This window comes from Bos javanicus, chromosome 6, assembly GCF_032452875.1.
Source record: "Bos javanicus breed banteng chromosome 6, ARS-OSU_banteng_1.0, whole genome shotgun sequence".
In the NCBI taxonomy this organism is placed as follows: Eukaryota; Metazoa; Chordata; class Mammalia; order Artiodactyla; family Bovidae; genus Bos; species Bos javanicus.
The window spans coordinates 115,494,952-115,521,762 of NC_083873.1; the positions used below are offsets into that span (position 1 = coordinate 115,494,952).

The 26,811-nt window shown below is 59.2% G+C and overlaps 1 protein-coding gene across 2 annotated transcripts; it reads left to right on the forward strand.

The window, feature by feature from the left end:
- Positions 1-11,928: 11,928 nt before the first annotated feature.
- On the forward strand, positions 11,929-25,712 carry LRPAP1 (LDL receptor related protein associated protein 1). Of its 2 annotated transcripts, none has more exons than XM_061420957.1 (8): positions 11,929-12,213; positions 17,673-17,817; positions 19,722-19,846; positions 20,794-20,914; positions 21,317-21,475; positions 22,257-22,339; positions 23,082-23,258; positions 25,237-25,712. In XM_061420957.1, exons 1-8 carry the CDS (start codon positions 11,998-12,000, stop codon positions 25,297-25,299), a joined length of 1,089 nt encoding a protein of 362 aa, XP_061276941.1. In that variant the 5' UTR covers positions 11,929-11,997; the 3' UTR covers positions 25,300-25,712. The 2 variants fall into 2 exon arrangements, with proteins under 2 accessions (XP_061276941.1, XP_061276940.1); XM_061420956.1 differs by having other exon boundaries at positions 11,962-12,213; positions 21,314-21,475.
- Positions 25,713-26,811: the final 1,099 nt, after the last annotated feature.

Genomic DNA, 26,811 nt, shown 5'->3' on the forward strand with positions numbered 1-26,811 from the left:
GTCCTGCAAGGCGACACCAAAAACAGTCAGAGTATTTGAACAATTGCTCAAGAACGCTTTCTTGAAATAGCTTGAAACGCTTTCTTGAGTTTGTGCATCTGTGTATCAGAGTACATGCCGTGTGCATGGGCATACTGACCACGGAACAGTCAGCAGCAGGACGTAGCCTGGTAAATAACCTGGCTTGAAAGGAAGAGAAAAAAATCTTCTGGGCAACTGGACAGAAAAAACAAGCATCTTATCAAAGGAGGAGAACCAGGCTGGCAGCAGATTCTCAACAGGACCATCGAACGCCAGAAGAGAGAGAACAGTGTCTAGAAGCGCGTTGCTGTTCAGCCGCTCAGTCGTGTCTGGCTCTTTGCGACCCTGTGGACTGCAGCACGCCAGGCCTCCCTGTCCTTCACCATCTCCCGGAGCTTGCTCAAATTGTCCCTTGAGTCGATGATTCCTTCCAACCATCTCATCCTCTGTCACCTCTGAAAGATACCTGTGGGTTGAAAGTGTCCCCCCTTCCAAAATCTATGCTGAAACCCTGAGCCCCGCTCTTGTGAACGTGACCTGTTGTGGAAGTCGGGTATCAGTAGGTGCGCTCACGTTACAGTGAGATCGTACTCCATTCGGGGGCCCCAATCCAAGATGACTGGTGTCCTTATAAGGAGGAAAAAAAGGCACAGACACAGGGGAGGACGACATGTGACGGGGACGCAGAGACTGGCGTGTTTTGGCCACGAGCTCGGGGCCTCCGAGCACCGCCGGCAACCCCAGACGCTGAGAGTCCACAAAGCGGGGGGCACACACGGTTTCCTGGGGAACTGTGCTGGCTTCTCTTGCAGAAAGAGAGGGGCAGAGAGCATCCAGCGCAAGTAACTGAAAAATTGTCAAGAGTGGGAGTGAGCCTGGCCTAACAGAAAGTGAATGCAAGCGTGTCATCAGATGACGACACAGAGCGAGTAAGCCAGCAAGCCAGGAGACAAGAAAGACGCCGGGTCCCAGCTCGGCTTTGTAAGCACTGGAGGGCGGGAAACGGCAAATCTGGCTGCTGGGTGCATCCAGCAGCACAGAGCAAACACACAGAGAGCATTGCTGACCAGGTGGGGAGTGCAGGACAATGGAGACGGGCTGGAGATATGGGCCGGGCACCCCCAACACACACACACGTCCAGACGACAGCCCCAAGAGCCGTTCCTAAGCAGACTCGCCCACCAGTTTCCCAAGAGGGGCGGTGACCATGCAGATACACAGCAGGACCGGCCCAGCGGTGGGTGTCAATCCTGAAGCTGCAAGTTCAGATCCTGTGTGAGCCCCCGCTTTCCAGCCCAGGGCTGTCTCCCCATTTTAATCCTGAGCTCTACCCCATTCCCTCCACTCTGTAATGTCCCAGACAAAGGGCCTGCGGTGTCTCCCCTGCAGAATCCCAGGCCCTCCCACACACCCAGGACCCCCAGTGTGGAAGGACCTCACCAGGCTCCGGACTCCATGCCCCAGGCAGGTCAGGGCCAGGGGTGAGTGCCAGGGGTCAGTCTGGCTCTCACGGACGAGGTGGGTGGCAACCCCTGCAGACTCTGCTTCCTCCTGGGGGTCTGGCAGGGGCCCAGGGCCTCAGGTGGCCGTGGGGGTTTCTGGCACTGAGACCACAGTGGGGGTCCTGGCGTGGGTGAGTGGTGGGGACCCCCTTCCCTCGCAAGGCAGAGGGGGTCGTGCACCTACCAGGCTGGTGAGGAGGAGGTGCCCGGCCAGGGATGGGGCAGTCCCAGCCTGAGGCTCCTCCAGGGACCGGGCTGGCTCCCAGGCCGGTTGCCATAGCTGCCACTGGGGAGCCCTTGGCAACAGGGCTGCCTTGTCCTCCAGGACACCAGGAGGTGTTGTGAGCAGAGGCTGCGGGGGGAGAGTCTGGACAAGCTTCCTTTCCCACCCCGAGACCTACGCAGACACCTTCCTCTGCTGGCCTTTGCTGGCATCCCCGTCAGGGAGGCGGCAGCTGGGGGGCAGGTACCCCCAGGACTCATCGTGTGTGACTGTTCACACCCGGCTCTCAGGAAAGCCTGGTGTGCAGTGTTTGCACAGATGCCCGCTGCGGCTGACGTCAAGCTACAAGTTGACACCACACCCCACCAGCTCTCACTGCAGAATCAGCCTTGAGTTTCAGTCTGAAACTTGCATGGGAAAGGTTGGGAGGAAAGAGCCCTCTAACGGCTGTTGCTGTTCACCCAGTCGTGTTCGAGTCTTTGCGACCCCATGGACTCCAGCATGCCTAGCTTCCCGCCCTTCACTATCTCCTGGAGTTTGCTCAGATTCATGTCCATTGAGTTGGTGATACCATCCAACCATCTCATCCTCTGTCACCCCCTTCTTTCCCATCATCAGGGTCTTCAATGAGTCGGCTCTTCACATCAGGTGGCCAAAACATTGGAGCTTCAGCATCTGTCCTTCCAATGAACATTCAGGACTGCTTTCCTTTAGGATGGACTGGTTGGATCTCCTTGCTATCCAAGGGACTCTCAAGAGCCTTCTCCAGCACCACAGTGGGAAAGCATCATTTCTTTGGTGCTCTGCTTTCTTTATGGCCCAACCCTCAATCTGTACATGTCTACTGGGACTATATGGTGCTCGCCCCGATTTCAGGACCCGTATTTGCCTACCTTGTCCGGCCCAGGCACCACGTTCCACAGCCAGTCGCCCGCCCCCAACACCCCATCCTCCATTCAGAGGAGGCTGGGACACCTCCGAGAGAGAGAACTCAGCCAGTAAGCCAAGGACACCACTGTCCCACCCGCAACCAGGCCAAGCCCCTCCCCTCTGGCCCTGGGCCTGACTCACAGGTCACTGAACAGCCTGAGGGAGTCGGGATCTCCACCCACCCCAGGGGTCTCTGCACTGCCCCACCTGGGAGCTACACATTCCTGTCTCCAAGGCCTTCCCTACCCCGGAGCGACCCTGGCTGGGCCCAGAGGCCGGCTCAGACCCGCCCCCCCCCCGCCCCCACTCGGAACCCCATGCACCATTCTCATTGGAGCCCCCCCCACTGTGGGAGAGGACAGGCCGGACGGGGACAGAGCCCAGCCCCTTACACGGCGAGCAAACCGGTGGAGGCCCCAAGAGGTCAGGTCAGAACTGGCGCTGCACAGTCAGGAGGCAGACAGCAGCCACGGTTCCTCTGCTCATGAACACCTGGCCCCGAGGGATTGTCCGGTCCCACAGGACAGGCCGACATCCACCCCAGCAAGCAGCCAGGCTAGGGGCCACTCAGCCCTGCCTCTGGCCTGCCGGGGAGTCAAGGACTGGGCTTCTTTCTGAGCCGTAGCTCCTTTATCCACACAAGGGGTGTTACACTTGAGTGTGCAGAGCCTGGGCCTGTGGGCGCGCTGGGGGACTCCTGCGGCACCCCACTTTCTGCCCCCTCCTCACACACACAGCAGCAGACTCCTGCTGCACCCCACATTCCGCTCCCTCCTCACACACAAAGCAGCAGGCTCCTGCTGTACCCCACATTCCGCTCCCTCCTCACACACAGCAGCAGGCAGCTCGAAGCTCCTCGGGAGCCCGGCTATGACCACCCCTCAGAAATGCAAAGAGGTCCTTCAGGCCTCAGTAAGGTGATTATCTTCCCAAACAGGTAACCTTAGCTATCCCACCGTGGAATCTCACCGGACAAGCTCAGAAGGCCTCCAGGACCTGCGGTTACAAATTCCGGACTCGTTCAGGTGGGCCCAGGTCTGGACATGCTGGCCTGGCCTCACCAGCTGCATCTGCAAAACGGGGACAAAGGCCTTTCCTTCTTGATTCTTGGAAGCGCGGGAGGACAAAGTAAGGACGTGATCTGGAAGGGTGAATTTCTCCGCACATGAGGAGCTTTCTGCGGCAGAGTAACGGGGATGCAAACCCTGAGCTGTGGGACTGGCACGGAGGGGGCCCCAGCCCTCCAGGACCCTGTCTTTCTGTGAAACAGGAACAGGAGTCCTTGCGCCCACCCCAACTCCCAGCTGCTTCCCTGACCACCACACGGCACAGACTCATAGATCCCTGAGATCGCCCAGCCCTGGGACAAGCCAGCACCTCTGCTCGGCACCAGGCCCCCCTCCCACCCCCGGCTCTACAGGTGGGACTGGATAGGGGGGCTGCCCCTAGCATCGCTGGCCTCCAGCCCCGAGAGGCTGGTTTCCCTCTTTCTACTGGCTGGTGACGACCCCCTTGCCAACTGTCCCCGGGGGGATGCGGAAACTTTCCCCAGTCGAGAACTAATGATCTGGAGAGCATCCGTTTTACCATCTCTGACTCCTTCTCCAGACAGGGAGGCTGTCTGACTCCTCCTCCTTCAGGCGCAGGCCTCATCCAGCTCAGGTTTTTATAAACCAAGCCCGCACGCAGCACCGGGCCCCACCCTGGGGAAGGGAGGAAGGAAGCCAGGGCAGGATGTGAGAGAGCGCGACACGTTGCGGGGCGACCTCATGGGAGCCCTGGTTTGTCGAGGCCCACATGTGCCAGGTGCCACGTGCAGCGCTGCAGGCGGTCACCGTCAAGCAGGATTCTAGGGGGTTCTGTCTCGCCCCTGCAGTGCACAAGTCCCCATCCAGCCATGACTCCAGGCCTCACCAGCCCCACACCCCCCAGCCTCCGCCGGGTCCTTCCTCCACCCAGGCCCAGCGGGCAGGAGGCAGGGGGCAAGTGAGATCCAGGGAGCTTCATGGGGCCTGAAGCTCACACGGCTTGGGGCTCTCTTTACAGAAGAGAATGCAAAGTTACAGAAACCAAATGAGGTATGACAGGGAATGTTTATTTAGCGTGAGAAAAAATGAAGACAACTTTAAACTCCGACAAATACACAAAATCTGAAAAAACAACAAGATGCTTTTATTACCTAGCTGCCTGGTTCATCTCCATCGTACTCTTCCGGGCATGACTTGGTCACATCTTTGTCAGTCGTCTCAGCGTACGGCGATGCGATGTCACGTCTGAGAGGCCGTTCTCCCAGCAGGGCTGCCTGAGATGCATTTTCTCTTCTTGAGATTTAGGATACATAGAACGTGGTCCCCCACCCCACGCAGTATATATAGATGGCTTCCTTGGTGGCTCAGACAGTAATGGATCTGCCCGCAATGCAGGAGACCCAGGTTCGATCCTTGGGTCGGGAAGATCCCCCAGAGGAGGGCATGGCAACCCACTCCAGTATCCTTGCCTGGAGAATCCCATGGACAGAGGAGCCTGGCGGGCTGCAGTCCATGGGGTCACAAAGAGTTGGACATGACTGAGTGACTAACACTTTCTTTTCTTCTATATGTGTATATTTTTTGTGCTTAGTCGCTCAGTTATGTTCAACTCTTTGGAAACCCATGGACAGCCAGGCTCCTCTGTCCATGGGGTGCTTGATGACTTGAGAATTTAATCTCATCAAAGAACCATTTCAACATGGAGGAAAGGATGAATCGGGTTTAAAAAGGATTTTTGTTGAGTCACTAGTTGGATGGCACCACCGATTCAATGGACATGAACTCGGGCAAACTCTGGGAGATGGTGAGGGACAAGGAAGGCCGGAGTGCTGCAGTCCATGGGGTCTCAAAGAGTCGGACACGACTTGGCAACTGAACAACAACAGCAACTCTATCCACGTAGTTTGGATCACTGGGTATTCGTATTTGAGGGCCCACACTTCAGGGCACTCTCCTAGGGCACAGCTAGTTTCTTGTGCCCTAAACAGCAGTTCTGGTCAAGTCCACTTCCTAAGATTCCCATTTCTGAAAAAGAAACAGCGCATGATGCACGTTTATCGTCGCAAACAACGCACGGTCGTCCACATTTCTGCTCTGAAAACTGCCCGCCCTGAGGCCCTGTGCTGTGTGCGTGCTAAGTCGCTCAGCCACGTCCGACTCTTTGCGACTCCTGGACTGTAGCCCACCAGGTTCCCCCGGCCATGGGATTTCCCAAGCAAGAATACTGGAGTGGGTTGCCATTTCCCACTCTAGGGGATCTTCCCGACCCAGGGATGGCACCCGCATCTCTTATGTCTCCTGCATTGGCAGGGAGGTTCTTGACCATCTGAGCTACCAGGGAAGCCTCCTAAAGACATCCTCAGGAGTCAATCCCAGGCGGAGCAGAGACTCCAACGTGAAAGGCAAAGCCACAGGGTCTTTAGAAGCTAATGTGGAATGTACTCATCTCCTTGATGCTGGAAAGGCTTTACACAAAAGCAGTAACAAGCGAAGGAAAATATTGATCATTACAGTTATATTAAGCTGCTTGTTCATCAAAAAAGGCCATCAAAAGAGTGAAAGCGAGCCCAAGGATGGGAGGAGATAGTCACAACACACAAAACTGATGAAGCATAAGTGTCTGGGTTACACAAAGAGCTTCAGGGACTTCACGAAGAACATTGGAGAGGCTCGCACCAGAGCCCCCGTCAGCTCGGGGGGTGTGTGCGCCGGGCCCAGAGCCAATTTCCCTGCACCTCGGCAGGCATCATCGCGATGTTGAGTCACACGGAAAGTGCCTGCGTGCAGGTCTCTTTGGGGAAGGATGGAGGCGGGGGAGGACGAACTCTTACAAAAACGTCAACTTTTTAAAATGCGTTTTCAGTAATTGCTGTTCTGTGCCAAGCTTGGCCTGGTAGGAGTTCCGTTTCGGAGTCACTAAGTAGCAGGTGATAACGGATAGGTTAATCGTCCTCGTGCAGCGATGTGGTGCTGAGCGATGATCCAGGGCCAGGTGAGGTGCTTCCCCGGGGCTGCCAGGGCAGGAGGCCACGGGCAGGGCAAAGGGTACAGGAACGGGGGGGTGGGGGAGCAGGGCACACCTGGGCTGGAGAAGCTCCAGGCCAGCCCCCAAGCCCTGAACCAGGAAGCTGCAGTCTGGAGAAACACTGCAGGGGCAGGCGGCGTGCGGATGGAGCTGTCTGGAGCCTGGAAAAGGAGGTTAGAGCCGCTTCTCTACCTCACCCCCACCCCAGCCCCTTCATCAGGCCCTGATGGCTGATGTCGCTCCCAGTCCCGCTGCGGACCTGAAGTCTGTATGAGATGCTCACCGTCTTTCCCTCTGCCCATCACCATCAAGGGCTTTGTGGCATCTTGTTGTTGAGAAAAGACAGCATATTCTAGGACCAGGCTGGGAACAAAGGAAGAATTCATTACGCATCCCTCCATTCGTCCATCATCCAGCAAATCACAGCTTGATTCCAGGCACCTCAAGCCCCTTCTGGAACATCACAGGCTACAATTTACTACAAAGTAACTAAAGTCGCTCAGTCCTGTCCACGACCCCATGGACTGTAGCCCACCAGGCTCCTCTATCCATGGGATTCTCCAGGGAACGATACTGGAATGGGTTGCCATTCCCTTCTCCAGGAGATCTTCCTGACCCAGGGATTGAACCCTGGTCTCCTGCATTGCAGGCAGATTCTTTACCTGGAGCCACAGTAGGTGCTGTTCAGTTCAGTTCAGTTGCTCAGTCGTGTCTGACTCTGCCACCATATGGACCGCAGCACGCCAGGCTTCCCTGTCCATCACCAACTCCCGGAGCTTGCTCAAACTCGTGTCCCTTGAGTCGGTGATGCCATCCAACCATCTCATCCTGTCTCTGGAGGTGCTGTACAGCCATAAAAAAGAATGAAATGATGCTTCTTGCAGCAAGATGGATGGACCTAGAGATTATCATGCTAAGTAACTCAGACAAAGACAAGTATCATATAATATCGCTTACCTGTGAAATCTTAAAAAAATGATACCAATGAACTTATTTACAAAACAGAAATAGACTCACAGACATGGAAAATGGAACTTATGGTTACCAAAGGGAAAAAGGCGGGGAGGGACAGACTGGAAGCTCAGGATTACTAGTTACACACAAGAAGACTGGAAGCTCAGGATTACTAGTTACACACAAGAAGACTGGAAGCTCAGGATTACTAGTTACACACAAGAAGACGTAAATAGATGAACAACAAAGACCTATGTATAGCACAGGGAACCATATTCAGTGTCTTGTAATAACCTGTTATGGAAAAAATTTGAAAAAGTATAGATACACACACACACATATATGTATATCTAACTAAAATACTTTGCTGTGCGCCTGAAACTAGCACAACACTGTAAACCCACTATGCCTCAATTCTTTCTCTTTTAAACAATCACATGAAGAAGCATTTATTTGCGGTTTAACATATAATCATACAAATAAAGTTTGTATAAACACAAATCAACACAGACAGCAACAGACAAAGCTCAGTTCCGTCCACTGTGTCTCTACTTGCTCCTCGTCTGTATTTGTAATAAAGCAAAATCCTCTTCTTTCCTTTGTTTTTGTAACCACAGGAAGTTCGATAGTTTCAATCTCTCCAAAGTCTCCAAAATATTCTTTCGTTTGTTCCTCCGAAGTATCTGGGCTCAATCCACCCACGAAAATCTATTTTTGGGGGGGTTCCTTCCCCTTTAAAGCTTTGGACCTTCTCATTTCAGTTCAGTTGAGTTCAGTTGCTCAGTCGTGTCTGACTCTTTGCGACCCCATGAATCGCAGCACACCAGGCCTCCCTGTCCATCACCAACTCCCGGAGTTCACTCAGACTCATGTCCATCGAGTCAGTGATGCCATCCATCCATCTCATCCTCTGTCGTCCCCTTCTCCTCCTGCCCCCAATCCCTCCCAGCATCAGAGTCTTTTCCAATGAGTCAACTCTTTGCATGAGGTGGCCAAAGTACTGGGGTTTCACCTTCAGCATCATTCCCTCCAAAGAAATCCCAGGTCTGATCTCCTTCAGAATGGACTGGTTGGATCTCCTTGCAGTCCAAGGGACTCTCAAGAGTTTTCTCCAACACCACAGTTCAAAAGCATCAATTCTTCAGCACTCAGCTTTCTTCACAGTCCGACTTTCACATCCATACATGACCACTGGAAAAACCATAGCCTTGACTAGACAGACCTTTGTTGGCAAAGTAATGTCTCTGCTTTTGAATACGCTATCTAGGTTGGTCATCTAGGGTCTATCAATTTGCCATCCGGTTTGTGTTATTTCAGTTCCCAAACCTTATCAACACTAGCAGCATCCTTGAAAAGCACAAATCCAAATCCTCGTGATCTTCTACTAACAGGATCTGTTTTAACCGTGCAGTCCACCACGTCCCCAAATTGAGACAAATATTCAGTCAGATCTTTCTTGCTTGTATCCCAGCTCCAGCCTCCAATAAACATCTCACCGTCATCCTGCTGGTCCCTGCTCGCGTTGATCTTGGAGCCCTCTGCGAATTCCTCTATGTTGCTGTACTGTTCACGACTTCCGTAGCGGCGGAGCTGTCGGCAGAGGGTGCTGGCTCCCAGTCTGCGTCCAGCAGCAGCGGCGCGGCGGAGCATTGTATGGAGCTGGATTTAAAACGGCAGCGGAAGAGCCTCAATTCTTCTTTTAAAAAAAGTAACTAAATACCAGTTCCTCCCAAGGTGCCCAGGTTTTCTCCACTCCCTTTTCCTTCACGGATCCTCCACTTGGAATGCCCTCCTGTAACCCCCAGAAACTGGGTTCACTTCTTAGTGGGCATCGAGCCAAACCAATCAAATCAAAAAGTGGGAGAACGATTTATTATCTGCAGCAAGTAAGGAGAATTTTGGGGGTGCTTCCCAAAGCAGTGTCTCCCAGGACAGCAAAATGGGGGAAGTTTCAAGCTGCGGGAGCACACATCCTCGTGAAAGGGCTTGTGCAGAGAGGAATTGAGCACAGAATTGGGGCAGGCGTCATCCTAGGCTGACAGAAGCCAGGGTCTTGGTTGACTGAAGCCAGCAAAGATCAACATTGTCAGTGGTCTGGCTGCAGTTAGTCTGGCGGCCAGTTGTCCAAGGGGGTTTGGACCCTGTTTGACAGCTCAGAGAATACGTATCAGACTATTCTTTATCTCGGAAACAGAACTGGCAGTCTCTATGACTGATGTAAGGCTTCCGTTGGGGCTCAGCAGTAAAGAATCTGCCTGATATCTTGAAGACTGCCTGCTATGCAGGAGATCTGGGTTCATTCCCTAAGTTAGGAAGGTCCTCTGGAGAAGGAAATGGAAACCCACTCCAGTATCCTTGCCTGGGAAATCCCATGAACAGAGGAGCCTGGCAGGCTACAGCCCATGGGGTCACAGAGTCAGACACGACGTACAGACTGAACTACCAGGACTGACGTATCATCTCCGGTTAAACTGTTAAATTATCTCCCTGGCCTGGTAATAGCTGTTCGCTCTCACGTGCTTTTGTTTCCTTAACATCATTCACTCCCGAGGCCTGCCCTTCCTCACAGGTACGCGTCGTGGCCAGGTTGAGATGACAATATGACCTGGGCCGACAGCGGCTTCTCTCAGGTCAAGAAACCTATGCTTGGCTCTCTTCCCTTGGGCACTCCCTTTCAGGCACGGCCCACCATCCTCACCACACGTGGCTTGCCCAGCTCCTTCTTGAAGCACCAAAGCACCCCCGTGGGTGCCTCTACCTGACCCCAGAAGCTGCTCGAGGCCACCGTCTGGCTCCCACTCTTTCCCTGTTCCCCCGTCTCCCCACTGGGAGAGCGGCCCTAGCACGTTGGCTGTATTCAGGTTTGCTTGTTTACTAAAATGCAGCAGGTGGGGAGAGAGAACAGGTACACAAACATCTCTAATAACAGAACAAGTGCAGGGGGAGAAGAGGATGCAATTTAAAGTTGGTGTTGAGGTGCAGGCACTCGCTAGATGGCGGGGGGCGGGGAGCTTTGGGGAGGTGGGAACCCCTGTGGCTCCCTGGGAAGGAGTGGGCTTGGGAGGGGGGATCTAGGCTTCCTGACAGAGACATGTACAGTGGGGTGCCAGCCAAGGCCAATTTCCAGAGTTCATAAGGACGGGGAAGGCTCAACACCGAGGCAGGGGACACAGAAACAAGCTAAGTTGTCAGCCAGACACAGTCCCGAGTTTTCAACTGTTTCCTCTTTCCATGCAGCTGAGGGGAAAATGCCCTTGTGGGGGTCAATCCAGGATGGGAAATCAGATCTCTGACCCACCTATAGCCCCCAGCAGTCTCCCGTCCCAGCTAGGGCCGCCCTAGCTGCACTGGTGCTAAAGCTGAAACTTCAATACTTTGTCCACCTGATGTGAAGAACTGACTCATTTAAAAAGACCCTGATGCTGGGAAACAGTGGAAACAATGGAAACAGTGACAGACTTTATTTTTGGGGGCTCCAAAACCACTGCAGATGGTGACTGCAGTCATGAAATTAAAAGACGCTTGCTCCTTGGAAGAAAAGCTATGACCAAACTAGACAGCGTATTAAAAAGCAAGAGACATTACTTTGCCAACAAAGATCCGTCTAGTCAAAGCTATGGCTTTTCCAGTAGTCATGTATGGATGAGACAGGTGGACCATAAAGAAGGCTGAGCACTGAAGAACTGATGCTTTTGAACTGTGGTGTTGGAGAAGACTCTTGAGAGTCCCTTGGACTGCAAGGAGATCCAACCAGTCCATCCTAAAGGAGATCAGTCCTGAATATTCACTGGAAGGACTGATGCTGATGTTGAAGTTCCAATACTTTGGCCACCTGATGCGAAGAACTGACTCACTGGAAAAGACCCTGATGCTGGATAAGATTGAAGGCGGGAGGAGAAGAGGACAACAGAGGATAAGATGGTTGGATGGCATCACCGACTCAATGATGAGTTTGAGTAATCTCCGGGAGTTGGTGATGTACAGGGAGGCCTGGCGTGCTGCAGTCCGTGGGGTGGCAAGTTAGTCGGACAGGACTAAGACTGAACTGAACTGAGCCACACTTAGCCCTGGAGGCGCCGGGAGAAACCAGGCCGTGGCTGCGGTTGCCTAGGAAATGCCCCAGCGCCGTGCCTCCGCAGGGCGCCCCGGGCCTTGTAGTCCGCCCGCTGGCTCCTTTCGGGTCGGCTGCGCGGGGAGGGACTACAACTCCCAGGAAGCAGCGCGGCGGGGCCTGGTGGGCGGGGCGAGCCCGGTGGGCGGGGCGGGGCCTTTTCCTTCCCGCAGCTCCCGGGGCTCCGCGTCTGGAGGCGGAAGATGGCGTCGCGGAGGGTCCTGTCTGGGCTGCGCGCGGTCCGGCAGCCGCCGCCGCCGCTGCTGCTGCTGCTTCTGCTCCTCGGGCCGTGGGCCGCGGCGGGCCATGCCGGCAAGTACTCGCGGGAGAAGAACGAGCCCGCGCCGCCCTCGAAGCGCGAGCCCGCGGCGGAGTTCCGCATGGAGAAGCTGAACCAGCTGTGGGAGAAGGCCCAGCGGGTGAGCGACGACCGGGTCCCTCCACCTCGGGGCTCCGCGAGCCGGGACGTCCTCTGATCCTGGGGTCCTCGGAGCGCAGGCCCGGGTCTCTTCTGTCTCGGGGGTCTGCAGGGTGTCTTAATCCTGAGGTCCGCAGAACGCGGGCCCGGGTCTCTTCAGTCTCGGGGGTCTGCGGGGCGTCCTCTGATCCTGGGGTCTGCAGAGCCCAGGCCGGGGTCTCTTTAGTCTCGGGGGTCTGCTGGCCGGGGCCTCAAGCGTTTGACAGCCTCAGACCCGCCGGCACATACAGGTGCGAGTCCCTCTTACTGCGTGCCCTCTACCCTTCATCAGGGAACAGGGACCCTGGCCTGGTGATAACAGGTGAAGACAGGAGGCCTTGGCCTGGGCAGAGGGGCTGCCCCGTCAGTTTGAGGCCGAGATTCCCTTTCAGGTTTGCAGGTTTTTGCCTTTTCAACATTCTGTTTGCCTATATGGAGAAACAAGAAAACGGGTGATGCTGGTCATGAGGACAAGTCAGGGATAGCAGAGGCCTGAAAGCAGACAGATTCTTGTTAAATTGGGTGAGAGGATGTGGTGAGAAGGGAACGGCTACCCACTCCGGTATTCTGGCCTGGAGAATTTGCAAAGAGTTGGACACGACAGAGCGACTCACTTTCACATGTGGTGGGAGGATGACACCTGAAACATAAGTGAAGTGAATCCGACCTTCCTCAAAGCCCAGAGGGCAAAGGACGCCTCTAAGGTCACTCCACCTGGAGGCAGCTTGCGAATTGACTGACCTGCACCAGCAGCTTCCTCATTAACATAACAGTCCCTGCTGTCTTTTTCAGGCGGGGGTTTTTTTAGAGAAATGGGTATTTACAAGCTTCCCCCAGCCTCTGGGCCTCTGTCTTCATCTCTCAAATGGAGTCTTATCAGCTTCAGTCTTCCAGTTTTAAGCACTCCTGAGTCCTTGAAAGAGAGCAAAGTGAGGACTAAGTTTGGGAAAAGAAAAGAAACAGAGGGGGAAGAAAGGTGGGGAGGGATATGACAGAGAGCCGCCTGCGGGGCAGTCAGGGCCCAGTAGATGCCCCCAGGCCCTTAGCTTCCAGGCCCCGCGCTGTGCCTGGGCCAGCGCCCTTGAGGATTCCGCTCGGAGCCCCCAGCTGTCAGGGCCACTGTGTGTGCGGCCTGCCTGGTGAGAGAGCACTCTGGGTTGGAGAGGCTGGAGGGCTTCCTGGGAGAAGGGGCTCTTGTGCCCACGAACCTGCCCGGAGCCCTCCTGCCCGCAGGGCGGTGCTGGTCAGCACCGTCTTGTCTGTCCAGATGCCGCTTCACATCTGCCAGCCTCCTCACGCCTCCTGGCTGTCGCCTGCCCTCCAGCTGCGCCTCCATGACCCTCCCCGCCCCGCCCCCGCGCTCAGTCCCCTGAGACTGACCTGGTGACTGTGTGTGCAGTGTGACCTGGTCAGTCTCAGGTCACGTCTGTCTGAGAGGGCCTCCTCCGTTCTCTGGGAACCCAGCACTGTCCTTGGACGGGCCGGCCTTGCACTAGACGTCTTTTCTGGGCCCCTCGGCCCTGAAATTCTCCAATGGCGTGTACAAGTGTTTTCTGCTGAACGAAGGGCACAGGTCCTCAGGGTGGGGTTCGTGCCTGGTGGCATCAGTTTCTTGGCTCCCTGAGCAGACCTGTGGAATACAAGCTGGCCTGTCCCAGCCTTCCTAGACGGTGAAGCTTCAGGAAGCTCCTCAGGTGGTGGCAGGAGCCCGCAAGGGGGCACGTGGTGCGGGCCTTCAGCCGAGTCCCAGGGTCAGCACTCCCCCGCCCAGAGCCGAGCCCAGACGGGAGGCAGGGCCAGCCCGAGGCCCTTGTGGTTCTTAGCCTTTTGGTTTTGTTCTCGGGATAATTTGCTCTCTGAAAACATCAAGACTTTGGCCGCCTGATGCGAAGGACTGACTCCTTAGAAAAGACCCTGATGTTGGGAAAGATTGAAGGGGGGAGGAGAAGGGGACGATAGAGGATGAGACGGTTGGATGGCATCACCGACTCGATGGACATGAGTTTGAGTAAACTCCGGAAGTTGATAGTGGACAGGGAGGCCTGGCGTGCTGCAGTCCATGGGGTCACAAAGAGTTGGACACAACTGAGCGACTGAACTAACTGAAAAAATATCACGTGTTTCTAAACATAAGGTGATCTCAGGGTGTGTCTTGCATGGCGTGTGCTCAGGGTGGGAGAAGGCGTCCCCGTCGTCTCTCGCCAGTCCTTCTGTGGGCCGGGGGTGCGGCTCCCACCTCGGTCCAGGGTCAGTGTGCAGAGCTGTGGCTGGAGCTGACATGTGCGTGGACGCTGGGTCCCAGGGGATTTTTTTTTTTTTTGGTTGGTTGTTGGTTTTGGTTTTTTGTTGTTTTGTTTTACCATTTTTGAGGTATGATTGACCTCTGAAAAGTTCTATGTTGCTAATTAGTTTGGAGATAAGTGTACAGGCCCACAGACACACCCACCACCTCCCAGATATTCTCCTGAGCTCTTGTGTGTTGTTATTTGTGGTAAGAACCTAAGACCGACCCCCCCACCCCCACCCCTTAGCAAATTTTTAAATAATAAACAGTTTAAATGGGATTCCCAGGTGGTTCAGTGGTGAAGAATCTCCTGCCTTGCAGAAGACCCAGGTTCGATCCCTGGGTTGGGAAGATCCCCTGGAGAAGGGCAAGGCAACCCAGCCCAGTATTCTTACCTGGAGAATCCCATGGACAGAGGAGCCTGGAGGGCTACGGAGTCACAAGGAATTGTACACAACTGAGTGACTAAAGGGAATTCCCTGGTGGCTCAGAGGATAAAGCTTCTTCCTGCCATGCGGGAGACCAGGGTTCGATCCCTGGGTTGGGAAGATTCCCCTGGAGAAGGAAATGGCAACCCACTCCAGTATTCTTGCCTGGAGAATCCCGTGGACTGAGGAGCCTGGCGGGCTACGGTGCAGGGGATCGCAAAGAGTCGGACACGACTGAGCTGTGTAGTGTAGTGTGAGTGACTAAACAGCAAAAACGTGCGGTTGCCAGGGTCACACTGAGCGGTGAGGCTCCGGGACTCACTCGAGCCGCACGGCTGGCTCCCCTTTGACCAGCCCTTCATTTCCTCTCCTCTGCCTCTTGTCCACTCTCCACCCTCGTGGAGCGCTGTTGTGGAGGAGCGTTTGCTGATGCGTCTGGCTCATCTCACCCAGCGCCTGTGCCATCACAAAGGGCCAGTCCCCTTCTGTTTTGAGGCTCGTATTCCGTTGTACGTCTGTCCCGCGTTTTCCTTCTGTATCTCGATGGACATCTTGGTTGAGTTGTTCCCGTGTCTTGGCCGTTGTGACTGGTGCTGCAGGAAGCTTGGGAGCACAGGGCTTTCTTCGAGATTCTGGCTTCGGGCCTCTGGGTCAGTGCCCGGCGGGGATTGCTGGGTTGCACGGCCGCTCTCGTCTCCGTTTCTGAGGCACCTCCTCGCTGTTTGCCGCAGTGGCTGTGCCCATTCGCATCCCACCAGTCGCCCTCGGGGGCTCCCTTTGTTATCCCCCCAGCAGGGGCTGCTTTCCATTCCCCAGAGTAACTGACCTGTAACCTGACCTGTAACCGCTGTGAGGCGGTGTCTCTCGTGGGGTTTCCATTCCTCCTGATGATCTGCGATCTGGAGGTTCTGTTCATGGCCCTCTTGGCCATTCATGTGTGATGTCTGGAGAAATTTATATTCAAGTCCTTTGCCTGTTTAAGAATTAGGTTATTCTTTTCAACAAGGAGTGGAAGCTCCAGGCAGAACAGCCAGGCAAGAAAAAGAAAGAAAAGTCATCCCGGTCAGAAAGGAAGAGGTAAGGGGCTCTGTTTGCAGATGACGTGCTCTCCACTTGTAGCAAACCTGAACACTGCACAGTCTCTAGATCTGTGAACAAGCTTGCCACGGGTCCAGGGCACAGGAGCGACACGCAGGCCTCGCTGACGCTTCTGTCGCCAGCATCCAACTCTGAGAAGGAAATTGAGTCTGCCCCCCTTCCAGTAGCAGCGGAAAGGGTCCGATAGCCAGGGACACGCAGCCGTGTCCTCCAGGCAGGTGCTTACCCTCCCAGGGGCCCCTGACGGGAGCGGAGGAGAGGGCCCCGGGCTCGCGAGGGCCCACCCGAGAGCACCTCCAGGGAGGCGGCCAGGACGCTGCCCGGTGTCCGCCCAGCCCGGCAGGCGGACAGCAGGAAGTCGGGGCGAGTGGGGCCCCGGCGCCTCTGCCGTGAGTCCTCACCCTGCCTGGCAGCTTCGGTTTCCTCTCCACACCGTCTTCCTGCCCCGACTGAAGGTTCTAGCCCCGAGAGGTCTCTCTCTGCCTTCCTGCTCCTGTGCACGCGCGGGCACGCATACATGTGTGCCTCCAAGCCCGACCTCGCAAGGGTCCCCTTCCTGCAGGACAGGCAGGCTGTATGGGGTCAGGTCCCAGCGCCTGCCTGGGGTAGCGGGGCCCCCCAGGGAGCCTACAGGGGTTGAGGAAGGGCTGCCTAGGGGGCCCACACTGCAGCCCCGCGTCCTCACTGTGTCACCCCGCACGCCCTTCGAGGGGACAGGTGTCTGCCAGGCGTGCTAATGTGTTCATTTTTAAAGTTGCACGTTTAACGGCCTGACCACAGCCTTCGCATGCCGGTTCTGGCCCAGAAGTGAGGAGGCGCCCTTGGGCTGAGCACAGAGCAAGCTCTGCCAGGAGCCACAGAGCCCTTCTTAGCCCTGCAGCCCGTATCCAGGGAGGCCCTGCGCCCCTCGGTCAGCCCCCAGCACGGGCAGTGACCCTGGGGAGCCGTAGCTGTGCTTTTTGTTTTTTAATTGGAAGTCTTCCATAAATATGATCTACTCTCCAGTCCTTGCGGTTTATTTTTCATCCGAGTTACACATGCAGGGAGAAGTTTCTTGGGCGAGCCCAGCATCCGTGCGCCTGCGTCCCTGCGCCCAGGTGTGCACAGGTGCCCAGGGTCCAGGCTGGAGGGCGAGCCGGCCTGGCTTCCTCAGGACCAGTGCTCAGGCTGCTGATACCCCAGGGCTCCCTGGGGACGTGGTGTCCGCCGAGGCTGGAGGGCGAGCCAGCTTGTCTCCCCAGGGCGGGTGCACAGGCCGCCGATGCCCTGGGGCTCCCTGAAGATGCGGTGACCGCTGAGGCTGGAGGGTGGGCCGGCCTGTCTCCCCAGGGCCCACGCTCAGGCCACCGAAGCCCTGGGACTCCCTGGGGACGCAGTGTCCACCGAGGCTGGAGGGTGGGCCTGGGGCCTAAGGGCCGGTGGGCTCCACGCAGTGCACAGAGGCCCCTTTGACATTCTCGTGCGGGAGCGTGAGTGGGATCTTGAGCACCCAGGACCCGGGCTCCTCCTCCCCGCCTCTGGCGTCTCCTCTCTGAGGTCAGTTTCTTCTGGGCTGTCATTGGTCACAATGCAGCTGGTGGTCAGGCGTCCTCTCTTCTCCTCCTCCCGCAGCTGAATCTTCCTCCTTTGAAGTTGTCCGACCTCCACACTGATCTGAAGATTCAAGAGCGGGACGAATTCAAGTGGAAGAAGCTGAAGGCTGAGGGCCTGGATGAGGACGGGGAGGAAGAGGCAAAGCTGGTCCGCAGCCTCAGCGGTACTTCCCTTCTCGCTCCCCTCTCCTCTGGCCAAGAGCAGTGGTCGCCCCGACTCAGGCTCCAGCTTGGTGTTCTGACTTGGTCTGTGGGCAGGACAAGAGTCAGGACCGCTCCTGTGAGCCTGAGCCCTGCAGGGTGACCCTCAGCTCCAGGCGGGTGCAGCTGCCAGGCTGTCCTCGATGGGCCTTGGCTGGTGGGAGGGGGTCCAGGGCAAGGGCATCTGGCTGAGCGAGCTCCCAGGGGCCGAAGCCCCGGGTCTGTCTGGTCCGGGAAGACGGCCAGGGCAGCCTGGAGTCACCTAGACGAGGAAGTGAGGTGTTCCTGGGGTCTAGTCCCCTGGGAAGAGCAGAGCCCGCACGGTCCACGGCCGTGCCCAGACAGGCCGCCTTGTTTGTCTGGGTGACACTGGTCTCTGTGGGCGCCCAGGTGACCTGGCAGGAGACTCAGCCGGCCTGGAGAGCTGGGGCCTGAGCTGGGCCCGCCGATCTGGGGGTGGTGTTCCCTGAGCGGCTGGCCGTCTTCTGGGTGTGACCCGAGACCCCACATCCCACCCCCCCCCAGCCGACGCAGCCCCTTTACAAGGCAGATGCCACACCTGGGTGTCCACATAGTGTGGCATCCAGACAGGACCCAGCGGTGGCCAGATCTGCCCTGCGCCCTGCAGACGGTGGTCACCCCTGCCCGGCATCTCAGGGAGCTGGCGTGGAGGGTTGGCCTGGAGGCTGGGCTGACGGCAGACCCGCCCCCCCAAGCCAAGTCCTCACGGACGGCTGGGCCACCCCGAGGGCTGCACCTCCTGTGGGTCTGGCTCCCGTCGTTGGGTGAAGGGCTTCTGCAGTTTAGGAAGAGGGTCACACAGGGGTTCTTAATGTTTCGAAAACCACAGGCTGGACACCAGGAGCACAGCCTCTCCACAGCTTACTCAAGACCCCTGTGGGCTGAGCCCCCAGGCAGGGTAGACAGGGCAGTGTAGCCCCACGAGGTGAGCTCAGTCTGAACGGGGCCCAAGGTGCCTCCAGCAGCAGGCCCAGGGCCAGGAGCTGGGTGTGGGGGCTGCACAGGAGGCTGCGGGCCCCTCAGGGACCACGCGTGTCCAGTGCTCCTGGAGTCAGGCCAGAGGAGGGTCTGGGGGTCAGGGGCCAGGTGGCCTCAGCTTGAACAAGGACGCCAGGGATGGAGGTCAGGGGAGAGGAAGCTCAGGACCCCAGGAAGCCCGGGGGTGAAGCCTGGAGGGTGGATCCTGTCTGCAGCCTGGGGGCCCCATCCCTCTGAGCAGGGAGGGCAGGGCAGCGGGGTGGTTGATGGGAGTGGGCAGAGATGCCAGGAGGGGGGTCCAGGGCAGACCCAGCAGCCCAGCCCCGCTGCGGAGAGAGCTGCCTCCAGACCTCCCCAGGTACCCACCCTTCCCGACACAGCGCGGAGATGCAGGCCCCTGTGTGGTGTGGAGGCCGTGGGTGGGCGCTGTGTCCTGGGAGCTACGGAGAAACGTCAGCCAGTCGCTGGCCTGCAGTGACCAGCCAGCAGCGGCTGAGCCAGTCCCCGCTCCACTGTCGTTAGTAAACTTTCCCCTGGCAGCTGTTGACAGCAAGGTCCCACCGTTAGAAATCTTCTCCAGATTTAGACATGGGTTGTGGGGGGGGGGGCTGCCCCTGCCCACGTGGCCCCGTCCACTTCCGTCCCAGCTGGACCTTGCCCCTCGACAGGATCAGATGGCGAACCTGTGAAGGCGGTCCCAGGTGCCAGGCCTGTGCGCAGCTCTCCGCACGGGGAGGGGTGGAGGGGTTGGCTGGAAGCCAGCCGGGGGCGGGGGAGCCCCAGGTCCCTGCTCCTCCCCAGGTCCTGAGCGGCAGAGGAGGGTACTGCCCCCAGCCCACCGCCCTGACCCCGCCCTGCTCCCTCCTAGTCATCCTGGCCAAGTACGGTCTGGACGGCAGGAAGGACTCTCGGGTCGTGAGCAGCAACTTTGTCGACCACGGCCCCGATGACGAGAGCCTGGAGGACCCCCGGCTGGAGAAGCTGTGGCACAAGGTACCCTCTGCCGAGAGCCACCCTCGGCCCTGGCGTCCTTCCCCGGGGCGGCCCGTCTCACCCCGCGGGCCTTCCTCCCCGGCCCCGCTGGCCTGTAGTCCCGTGTCTGCCCCACCTGGAGTGCTTGCTGCTGTGAACAGGAGCTCGCAACGTGTGTTTGCATGGGAGTTTCTTGTGGCACATGGGGGCCTGAGCCTCGCGCGTTGCAAAGCGTGCTCGTGAACCTGTGGTTAGAAACGCAGGCTTGGGGTGTCATAAGCAGCTCTTTTCACTTGGTGCCTGAACTGTCAACCTGTGAACAGGGCGGGCAGCGGGGGCACTGACCGTTCCCTGCCCAGGGAGATCCCGCGTGTAAGTAGGAGTCAGCCCTCTGTCTGCGGAGTCAGCCAACTGCTGATCGTGTAGCAGTGCAGTGTTTTTTTTTAAATAACCTGCATGTAAATGGGCCCACAGGGGTCAGACCTGTGTCTGGGGTCATCTGTGTGTGATCTGCGCTTGGATCCTGTGGATGGTTTCTGTGAGCTCGGCCAGGGTGGGGGTGCCAGCTGGCCGGGGGCCGTGGGGGTCTTCTCTCTGGGACCTGCCATCCTTGGTCATGAGGGGTGGGGCCGGAGGGGGGAGCTTCCTCGGGGCTGAGCCCAGGACCCGTTATTCCCTCGTGTGTATGCACCCTGCACCCCTAACCCTGGGCAGGTGGGGTGATGCCCTGGGGAGTGGCCAGGACTCCCCTGGCCCCTGCCCCGGCCCAAGGTCCTGCTTGGGTCCATCCCCATGCCCGGCTCGCTGGGTGGTCTCCCCGCCATCTGCCCTGGAGGCGGTCAGGTCTGGGCTCCTGCCCTGCCCCGTGGTAAGGTGGGTGAAGGCTGAGAACCGGGCCTGTGCTGGGGTCCCGCTGGCCCGGGTGAGAGTGGGCCCCGGGGCGTTCACCGGAGGCGCTACCCTTGCAGGCAAAGACCTCTGGGAAGTTCTCCAGCGAAGAACTGGACAAGCTGTGGCGGGAGCTTCAGCACCACAAGGAGAAGGTGCAGGAGTACCACGCGCTGCTGGAGACCCTGGGCGGGGCCGAAGGTGCTCCTTGCGCCGTCGGGGCCCAGACTGTTCCAGAACGGTGGGGGGGGGGGGGTGGCGAAGGTGCTCCCTGCGGCAGCCCGGGCCCAGAATGTTCCAGAACTGGGGGGGCGGGGGGAGCACCACGCCCTCAGGGGTGGGGCCGAAGGTGCTCCCTGAGCCGGCAGGGCCCAGACTGTTCCAGAACAAGGAGGGGGTGGTCCACACCCTCAGGCCTCCCGGCTTCTGAGCAGGAGCGGCTCGGGCCCCATCAGGTGCTCAGATGGGCTGCCTCTCCTGTCGCCTCGGGGGTAGCCCCCAAGGGGTGGTGGTCTCAGGGCCTACCTTGGAGTCAGCAGGGCGGGGCGCGGGGCGCAGCGTCCCAGGCCGGCCCCTCACAGGCCCCTGGCCTGGCTCCAGCAGAAAGCCACGAGAACGCCATCGGGCCAGTGGACCTGCGTGGCGTGCAGGCGGAGGCGCTGGCGAGCAGGCATGCGGAGCTGAAGGACCGGCTGCGGAGCATCGGCCAGGGCTTCGACCGGCTTCGCAGGGTCAGCCACCAGGGCTACGGCGCCGAGACTGGTGAGCCGCCACCCAGCTGTGACACCCGTCCTGGCGTCCTCCACCCTCTGTTCCCCGAGCGCTGACATGGGGCGGCCACTGCTCTTCGCCCAGTGGCACGTCAAGGCCGCGAAACGGGCTCCCTGCTCCTCGGCCCAATGCGGGCGCCCTGGGCTTGCTCAGCCCGCAGGGGTAGGGCGCCCGGAACATGCCGCAGGCCCACTGTGCCGACCTGCTGAATTTCCGGAGAGCAGGGATCCCCGCGGGCCCGGCCGTGCGGAGGGGTGGGGCCAAGGCTGGCCTCGGTGCCTCAGCCCCTGCCCTCCAGGGGCGGCACACCGGGTGGCTCCTCCTGCTGGAGCGCTTCCTGCAGCCTCGGGCAGCAGGAGGGGTCTGCAGGGGAGGGGTGGGGAGCTGGCCACGTGGCCCACGTGCTCCCAGCTTCCTCCAGGGCTGGAGGAAGGTGGCTGACAAGCGCTGGCTAAAGGGTCCCCTCCATTTGGTTTCCGTTGCTCCGGAGCTGTGAGGACAGGCAGCAGCCTGAGTCTCAGCCTAGAGCTGCGGGTGGGGGACCCCGCAGAGTCAGAGGCGCCCCCCCAGCCCTGGAGTGCGCCCCCTGCTCACTCGAGCAGCGGCTCCTGTGCCCTGGGGAGTGGCGGCCTGACCTGGGAGCTGCCGGCTGAGCGCGGGCGCAAGGAGGGCTTCCCGAGGACGCTGGCACACGCCCTGTGCCCTGCACAGGTGGCACGTGGCCCCCAGGCGTCCCGGGCAGGAGTCACAGCCCATCTTCACTCTCGTGCAGAGTTCACGGAGCCCCGGGTGCTGGATCTCTGGGACATGGCCAAGTCAGCCAACTTCACTGAGAAGGAGCTGGAGTCCTTCCGGGTAAGGGTGGCGCCCCAGCCCCGTGGGGTGGCAGCGTCTCCTTGGTGGACGCGCTGGTGATGCGGGAAAGGCCCCCTTCTCCAACCCCAGCAGACCAGCGTGTGCACAGCACCGTTTCCAGTCGCCCCCTGCTGCCCCGAGTCCTGGTCGGCGGCCCGTGTGGGACAAAGCCGACCTCCAGCAGCGGACACTTTCACTTTTCACTTCCATGCATTGGAGAAGGAAATGGCAACCCACTCCAGTGTTCTTGCCTGGAGAATCCCAGGGACAGGGGAGCCTGGTGGGGTGCCGTCTGTGGGGTCGCACAGAGTCCGACACGACTGACGTGACTTAGTAGTAGTAGTAGCGGCGGGCGCTGTGACTCCAGGCCGTCTGCTGAGTTTGGGGCTCACCGGGTGTGAGGAGTAGTCTCGTAGGACAGGTGGATTCAGACGGTTATGGAGGCACCCCTGAGGCCCTGCAGGGCCTGTGCTGGACCCAGAGGGAAGGAGGGTTTTGGGGTCACTCACCTCCACATGGTGCTGTCGTGGCAGAGCCACCACAGGTCAGGGGTCAGGGAAGGGCATGGGCCCCGGGCCTGTGAGGCTGTTGGTTCCCTGGACAGGAGCGCGGGGCGGGGTGGGCGCTGCGCTCCAGGGCCCTGCAGAGCGGAAGGTGGTGGACGTGTGTGGGAGGCGTCTGTCGCGGGCCTGGAGGCGGTGGGGCGTGTCGGGGAGGTTCAGTTGTTTCAATCTCATCCCAGGAGGAGCTCAAGCACTTTGAAGTTAAAATTGAAAAGCACAACCATTACCAGAAGCAGCTAGAAATTTCTCACCAGAAGCTGAAGCACGTGGAGAGCTTTGGGGATCAGGAGCACGTCACCCGCAGCAAGGAGCGCTACGCCACGCTGGAGGAGAGGACCAAGGAGCTGGGCTACAAGGTGGGTGTGCGGCGCCTGCTGCCCCGGCACTCACCGCACGCAGGGGCGTCGGACACAGGGTCAGGCCCCCGCCCCTGCCCGGGGCTGCACAGCCCTGGGGGGGTCGGGGCTGGGCTGTGGGGCAGGGGCCTCCCAGGCCTCCCCTCTGCCCCACCACCCTGCCTCCGGGCCCCCCACCAGGTGACCAGCAAGAGTTTTGGTGCGGCCGCACCCACGGGGGGCGGTGGGCAGGCAGGACAGAGCCGGGCTCTTCCAGCCGCACAGCTGGGACGTGTGGCCCGCCCCGGTCCTGAGTGACCTTCATCCCCGTGAGCTGCCCGGTGGCTCTGGGGGCTCCTGAGTGGCCGCAGGAGCCGGCGGAGCTTCGGGCCAGGGACACGTGGGCTCCATACTCGGCGCCACGGGAGATGGGCCACAACAGACGGCCTTCACAGCGTCACTCCCCGTGCGCGGCGGGCGCCCTCGGTGGGGTGACGTGAGAATCCCGGAGGACGTGCAGGACGCAGAGACCGAAGCCCCCTCGCTGGGGCACCTGACCCGGCAGGGCCTCCCTCTGGTCATCAGCCATGAGCCCACAGCTCAGGGCACCTCCCAGGCACCAAGATCTGAGGGGCCCGTCTCCGGAGGGGGCTTGGGTTCAGGCTCAGTGAGGCAGCGAGGGGCAGGCGGCGTGGACACACTGCGGAGCCAGCGGCACAGGCGTGGACACCACTGTGGGTGCACAGGGGAGCCAGGCCCGCAGAGGGCTCTGCAAGGGCCTGCTCTGCGCCTCCTGTATAGGGCACTCTCCCTATTCAGGATAAGTTAGAGGGGAAAGAAAGGAAAGTACCAGAATAGGGGGGGACGACCAGGGAGAAGCCAGACCCTGCTGTGACGAGAGGAAGAAGAGGGAAGCTTCCCCAGTGGTGCTCCGTGGAAGCCCCAGCTGCTGCCCCGCTCCAGGCCCCACCAGCCCAGGGGGCTCCCACCCTCGGGCTCTGTGTGCCCGGGGAGCAGGGCAGAGCCCGGGGAGGAGGGCAGAGCCGGGCCCTGAGAGGCCACGGAGGCCCCCGCCGCTGTGATGAGGACAGAGCCTGGGGAGCCAGGGGTGGGCTGGGTCTTCATTCGTCGTTTGTTTTTGTGTATTTTTTGTTGCACCCTGAAACCGCGTAGCTTGAGAATCAGGTTAAACTACAGGGAAAAAAAGAGCAAAGACCACAACACAGAGGCCACACGGTAGGCTCCTAAACAATCAGTGGGTCACGGAAGAAATGGAGGAAGAAGTCAGAGTGACCTGGAGACAAAACCCAGGGGACGTTGCAGGAGCAGTTCCAGGAGGGCGGTTTGTAGCCACACAAGCCCACCTCAGGGGGCGGAACATGCAACCTGACCTTACACTGGAACCAGAGAAAGAACAGACAAACCCAGAGTCAGGAGAGGGACGGGGACAAAGGTCAGAGCAGAAACATGAGGAGGAAAAAAAGACTAAAAAAATGAGGAAAGGTCAACGAAACGAAGAGCTGGTGTGTTAGAAAAACAGAATTACGTGGGGGCTCTGCCCGCAGCGCGGGAGACCCGGGTTCCATCCCTGGGTCGGGAAGATCCCCAGAGAAGGCAATGGCAATCCACTCCAGTACTCTTGCCTGGAGAATTCCATGGATGGAGGAGCCTGGTGGGCTACAGTCTGTGGGGTCGCACAGTCAGACACGACTAAGGGACCTTACTTTTACTTTCAAACAGAATTGATAAACCTTTAGCCAGACTCATCAAGAAGAAAAGAAGTGAGGATGATGGGTGGAGAGAGAGGCCCTTCGCGGGGTTCCCCAGAGGCTGTTTCTGGTTAATGAACTGCTGCGATAGTTTATCTTATGGGTTATAGATGGGGGCTCAGTGGGGAGGCACTTGGAAAGCGAACCGCCGAGCTCTTCTCTGCAGCAGTAGGCTGAGCCTCGGGCCGTGCGCAGCTCTCCCGTGTGACCAGCCCGCGCTGTTCCTGCAGGTGAAGAAGCACATGCAGGACCTGTCCAGCCGCATCTCCAGGGCCCGCCACAACGAGCTCTGAGGCCACACAGCGAGCTCTGAGGCCCCGCAGCGCAGCCAGCCGCACGGAGGAGGAGGCAGCGGCCTGGGGTTCCCGAAGAGGGCCCCAGACCCTCAGGAGTCACTTGTCCGCCAGCAGAACCTCAGGGAAGGCGTGGAGGGGACCGGCCAGGAGGGGCCGTAGCCGGAAGGGCGGACAGACTGCCGCGGGTGCCCCGGGGCCGGGAGGAGCTCCACAAGCCCGCGCCCCCTGCCTGACAGCCGGCTGCCCCCATGTCAGGAACGCGGTTCCCAGCTGCCCCTGGAGCGGTGGCCGCTGTGCTACAAGGCTGCGGTTTGCATTGAAATCCTATGACTGCCACTGGAAATGCCGTGTACGGAAGTCCTTACACGTACGTGACAGTATTTAATTAAACCTCGCCGTCACAGCTGTCACTGGCCCTGCCTTGCTGTGTCTGCTGGGCCCGGGGACTCCAGGCCCCTCTCCTGCCCCGTCCCCATGCCCCCAGTCTCTGTGTTGGGAGATGCGGGAGGGCTGCTGGGCTTGGCTGGGCCTCCCTGGCTTGGCGCTGAACTCCTTGGGTGGGTGGAGTACCACCCTGGCCTCTGACGTGAGGTCCTACCCCTGCGGGTCGGAATTGCAGGGGAGCCCAGCAGCCTGCCGGGCTCACCGACAACTCTGGACTGTTCCTGGCCCCTCGGCCAAGGGCCCAAGGCAGGGCCGGATCCACAGGGCCTGTGGGCCCCAGACACTGCTGGGCGCCGTGTCCTGCTCTCGGCCATGTCTGACTTGCCATCATCACTGGCACCCTGGGGGCAGACGCCCTGTTAGCTGGTCTTAAAAGGAAGGCCAGGGCAGCCGTCCCGGACCGTCGCAACACCGGGAAGAGCAGGGAGGGGGTCCTATGGCAGGAGGTCCCCCCTCCAGGTCACTGGGCCTGGCGCCTGTCCAGCCTTGGAGACCCACCCAGGCCCTCACATCGTGTCTGCCCCCGACTGCCCACTGCCATGTCCCTCCCAGCCGGGGCCAGGCTGCGGGCAGGGCTGGGGCCGCTGCACTGAGACAGCCGTCTGAGGACAAAGGAGGACCTTTGCCTTCCAGGGTGGAGCCCAGGCGTCCAGAGTGCTTGGGTGCCGGGGGTGGTAAGAGCCCCCAGCCACACACTGAGGGCTGAGACCCCCTCTGCAGGAACATCCTGGCCCTTGTGGGCTCACAGTGGGGGACAGAACAGGGTCCGCCCGGGACATGGACGCTAACGGGGACTCAGTTTACTGTCCGAGGAGCCGACAGCCTGGAGGCTGCTCCTGGCTCAGACGTGCCGGAGGAGCGACGGGCCCTCGCCGGTCTCTTGTTGGCCCTGGAGGGCGTCGGTGAGGCGAAGGCCCTGCTCAGGGGCAGTGGCTGCTCTGTGCAGCTGTGGCTTCTCAACGATCATTTGGGGCGGACAGTGTTCATACAGGGCAAAGAACATGCCTGTGGCTCAGCGGGCTCCCCACGAATGCTGGGGACCCACACCAGCCCACCAAGTGCAGG

Coding starts and splice junctions, on each gene's coding strand:
- LRPAP1 (XM_061420956.1), top strand. CDS start 11,998: ATGGCGTCGCGGAGGGTCCTGTCTGGGCTGCGCGCGGTCCGGCAGCCG. Junction 19,847..20,793: donor TGGAGAAGCTGTGGCACAAG/GTACCCTCTGCC, acceptor CTACCCTTGCAG/GCAAAGACCTCTGGGAAGTT. Junction 22,340..23,081: donor AGGAGCTGGAGTCCTTCCGG/GTAAGGGTGGCG, acceptor ATCTCATCCCAG/GAGGAGCTCAAGCACTTTGA.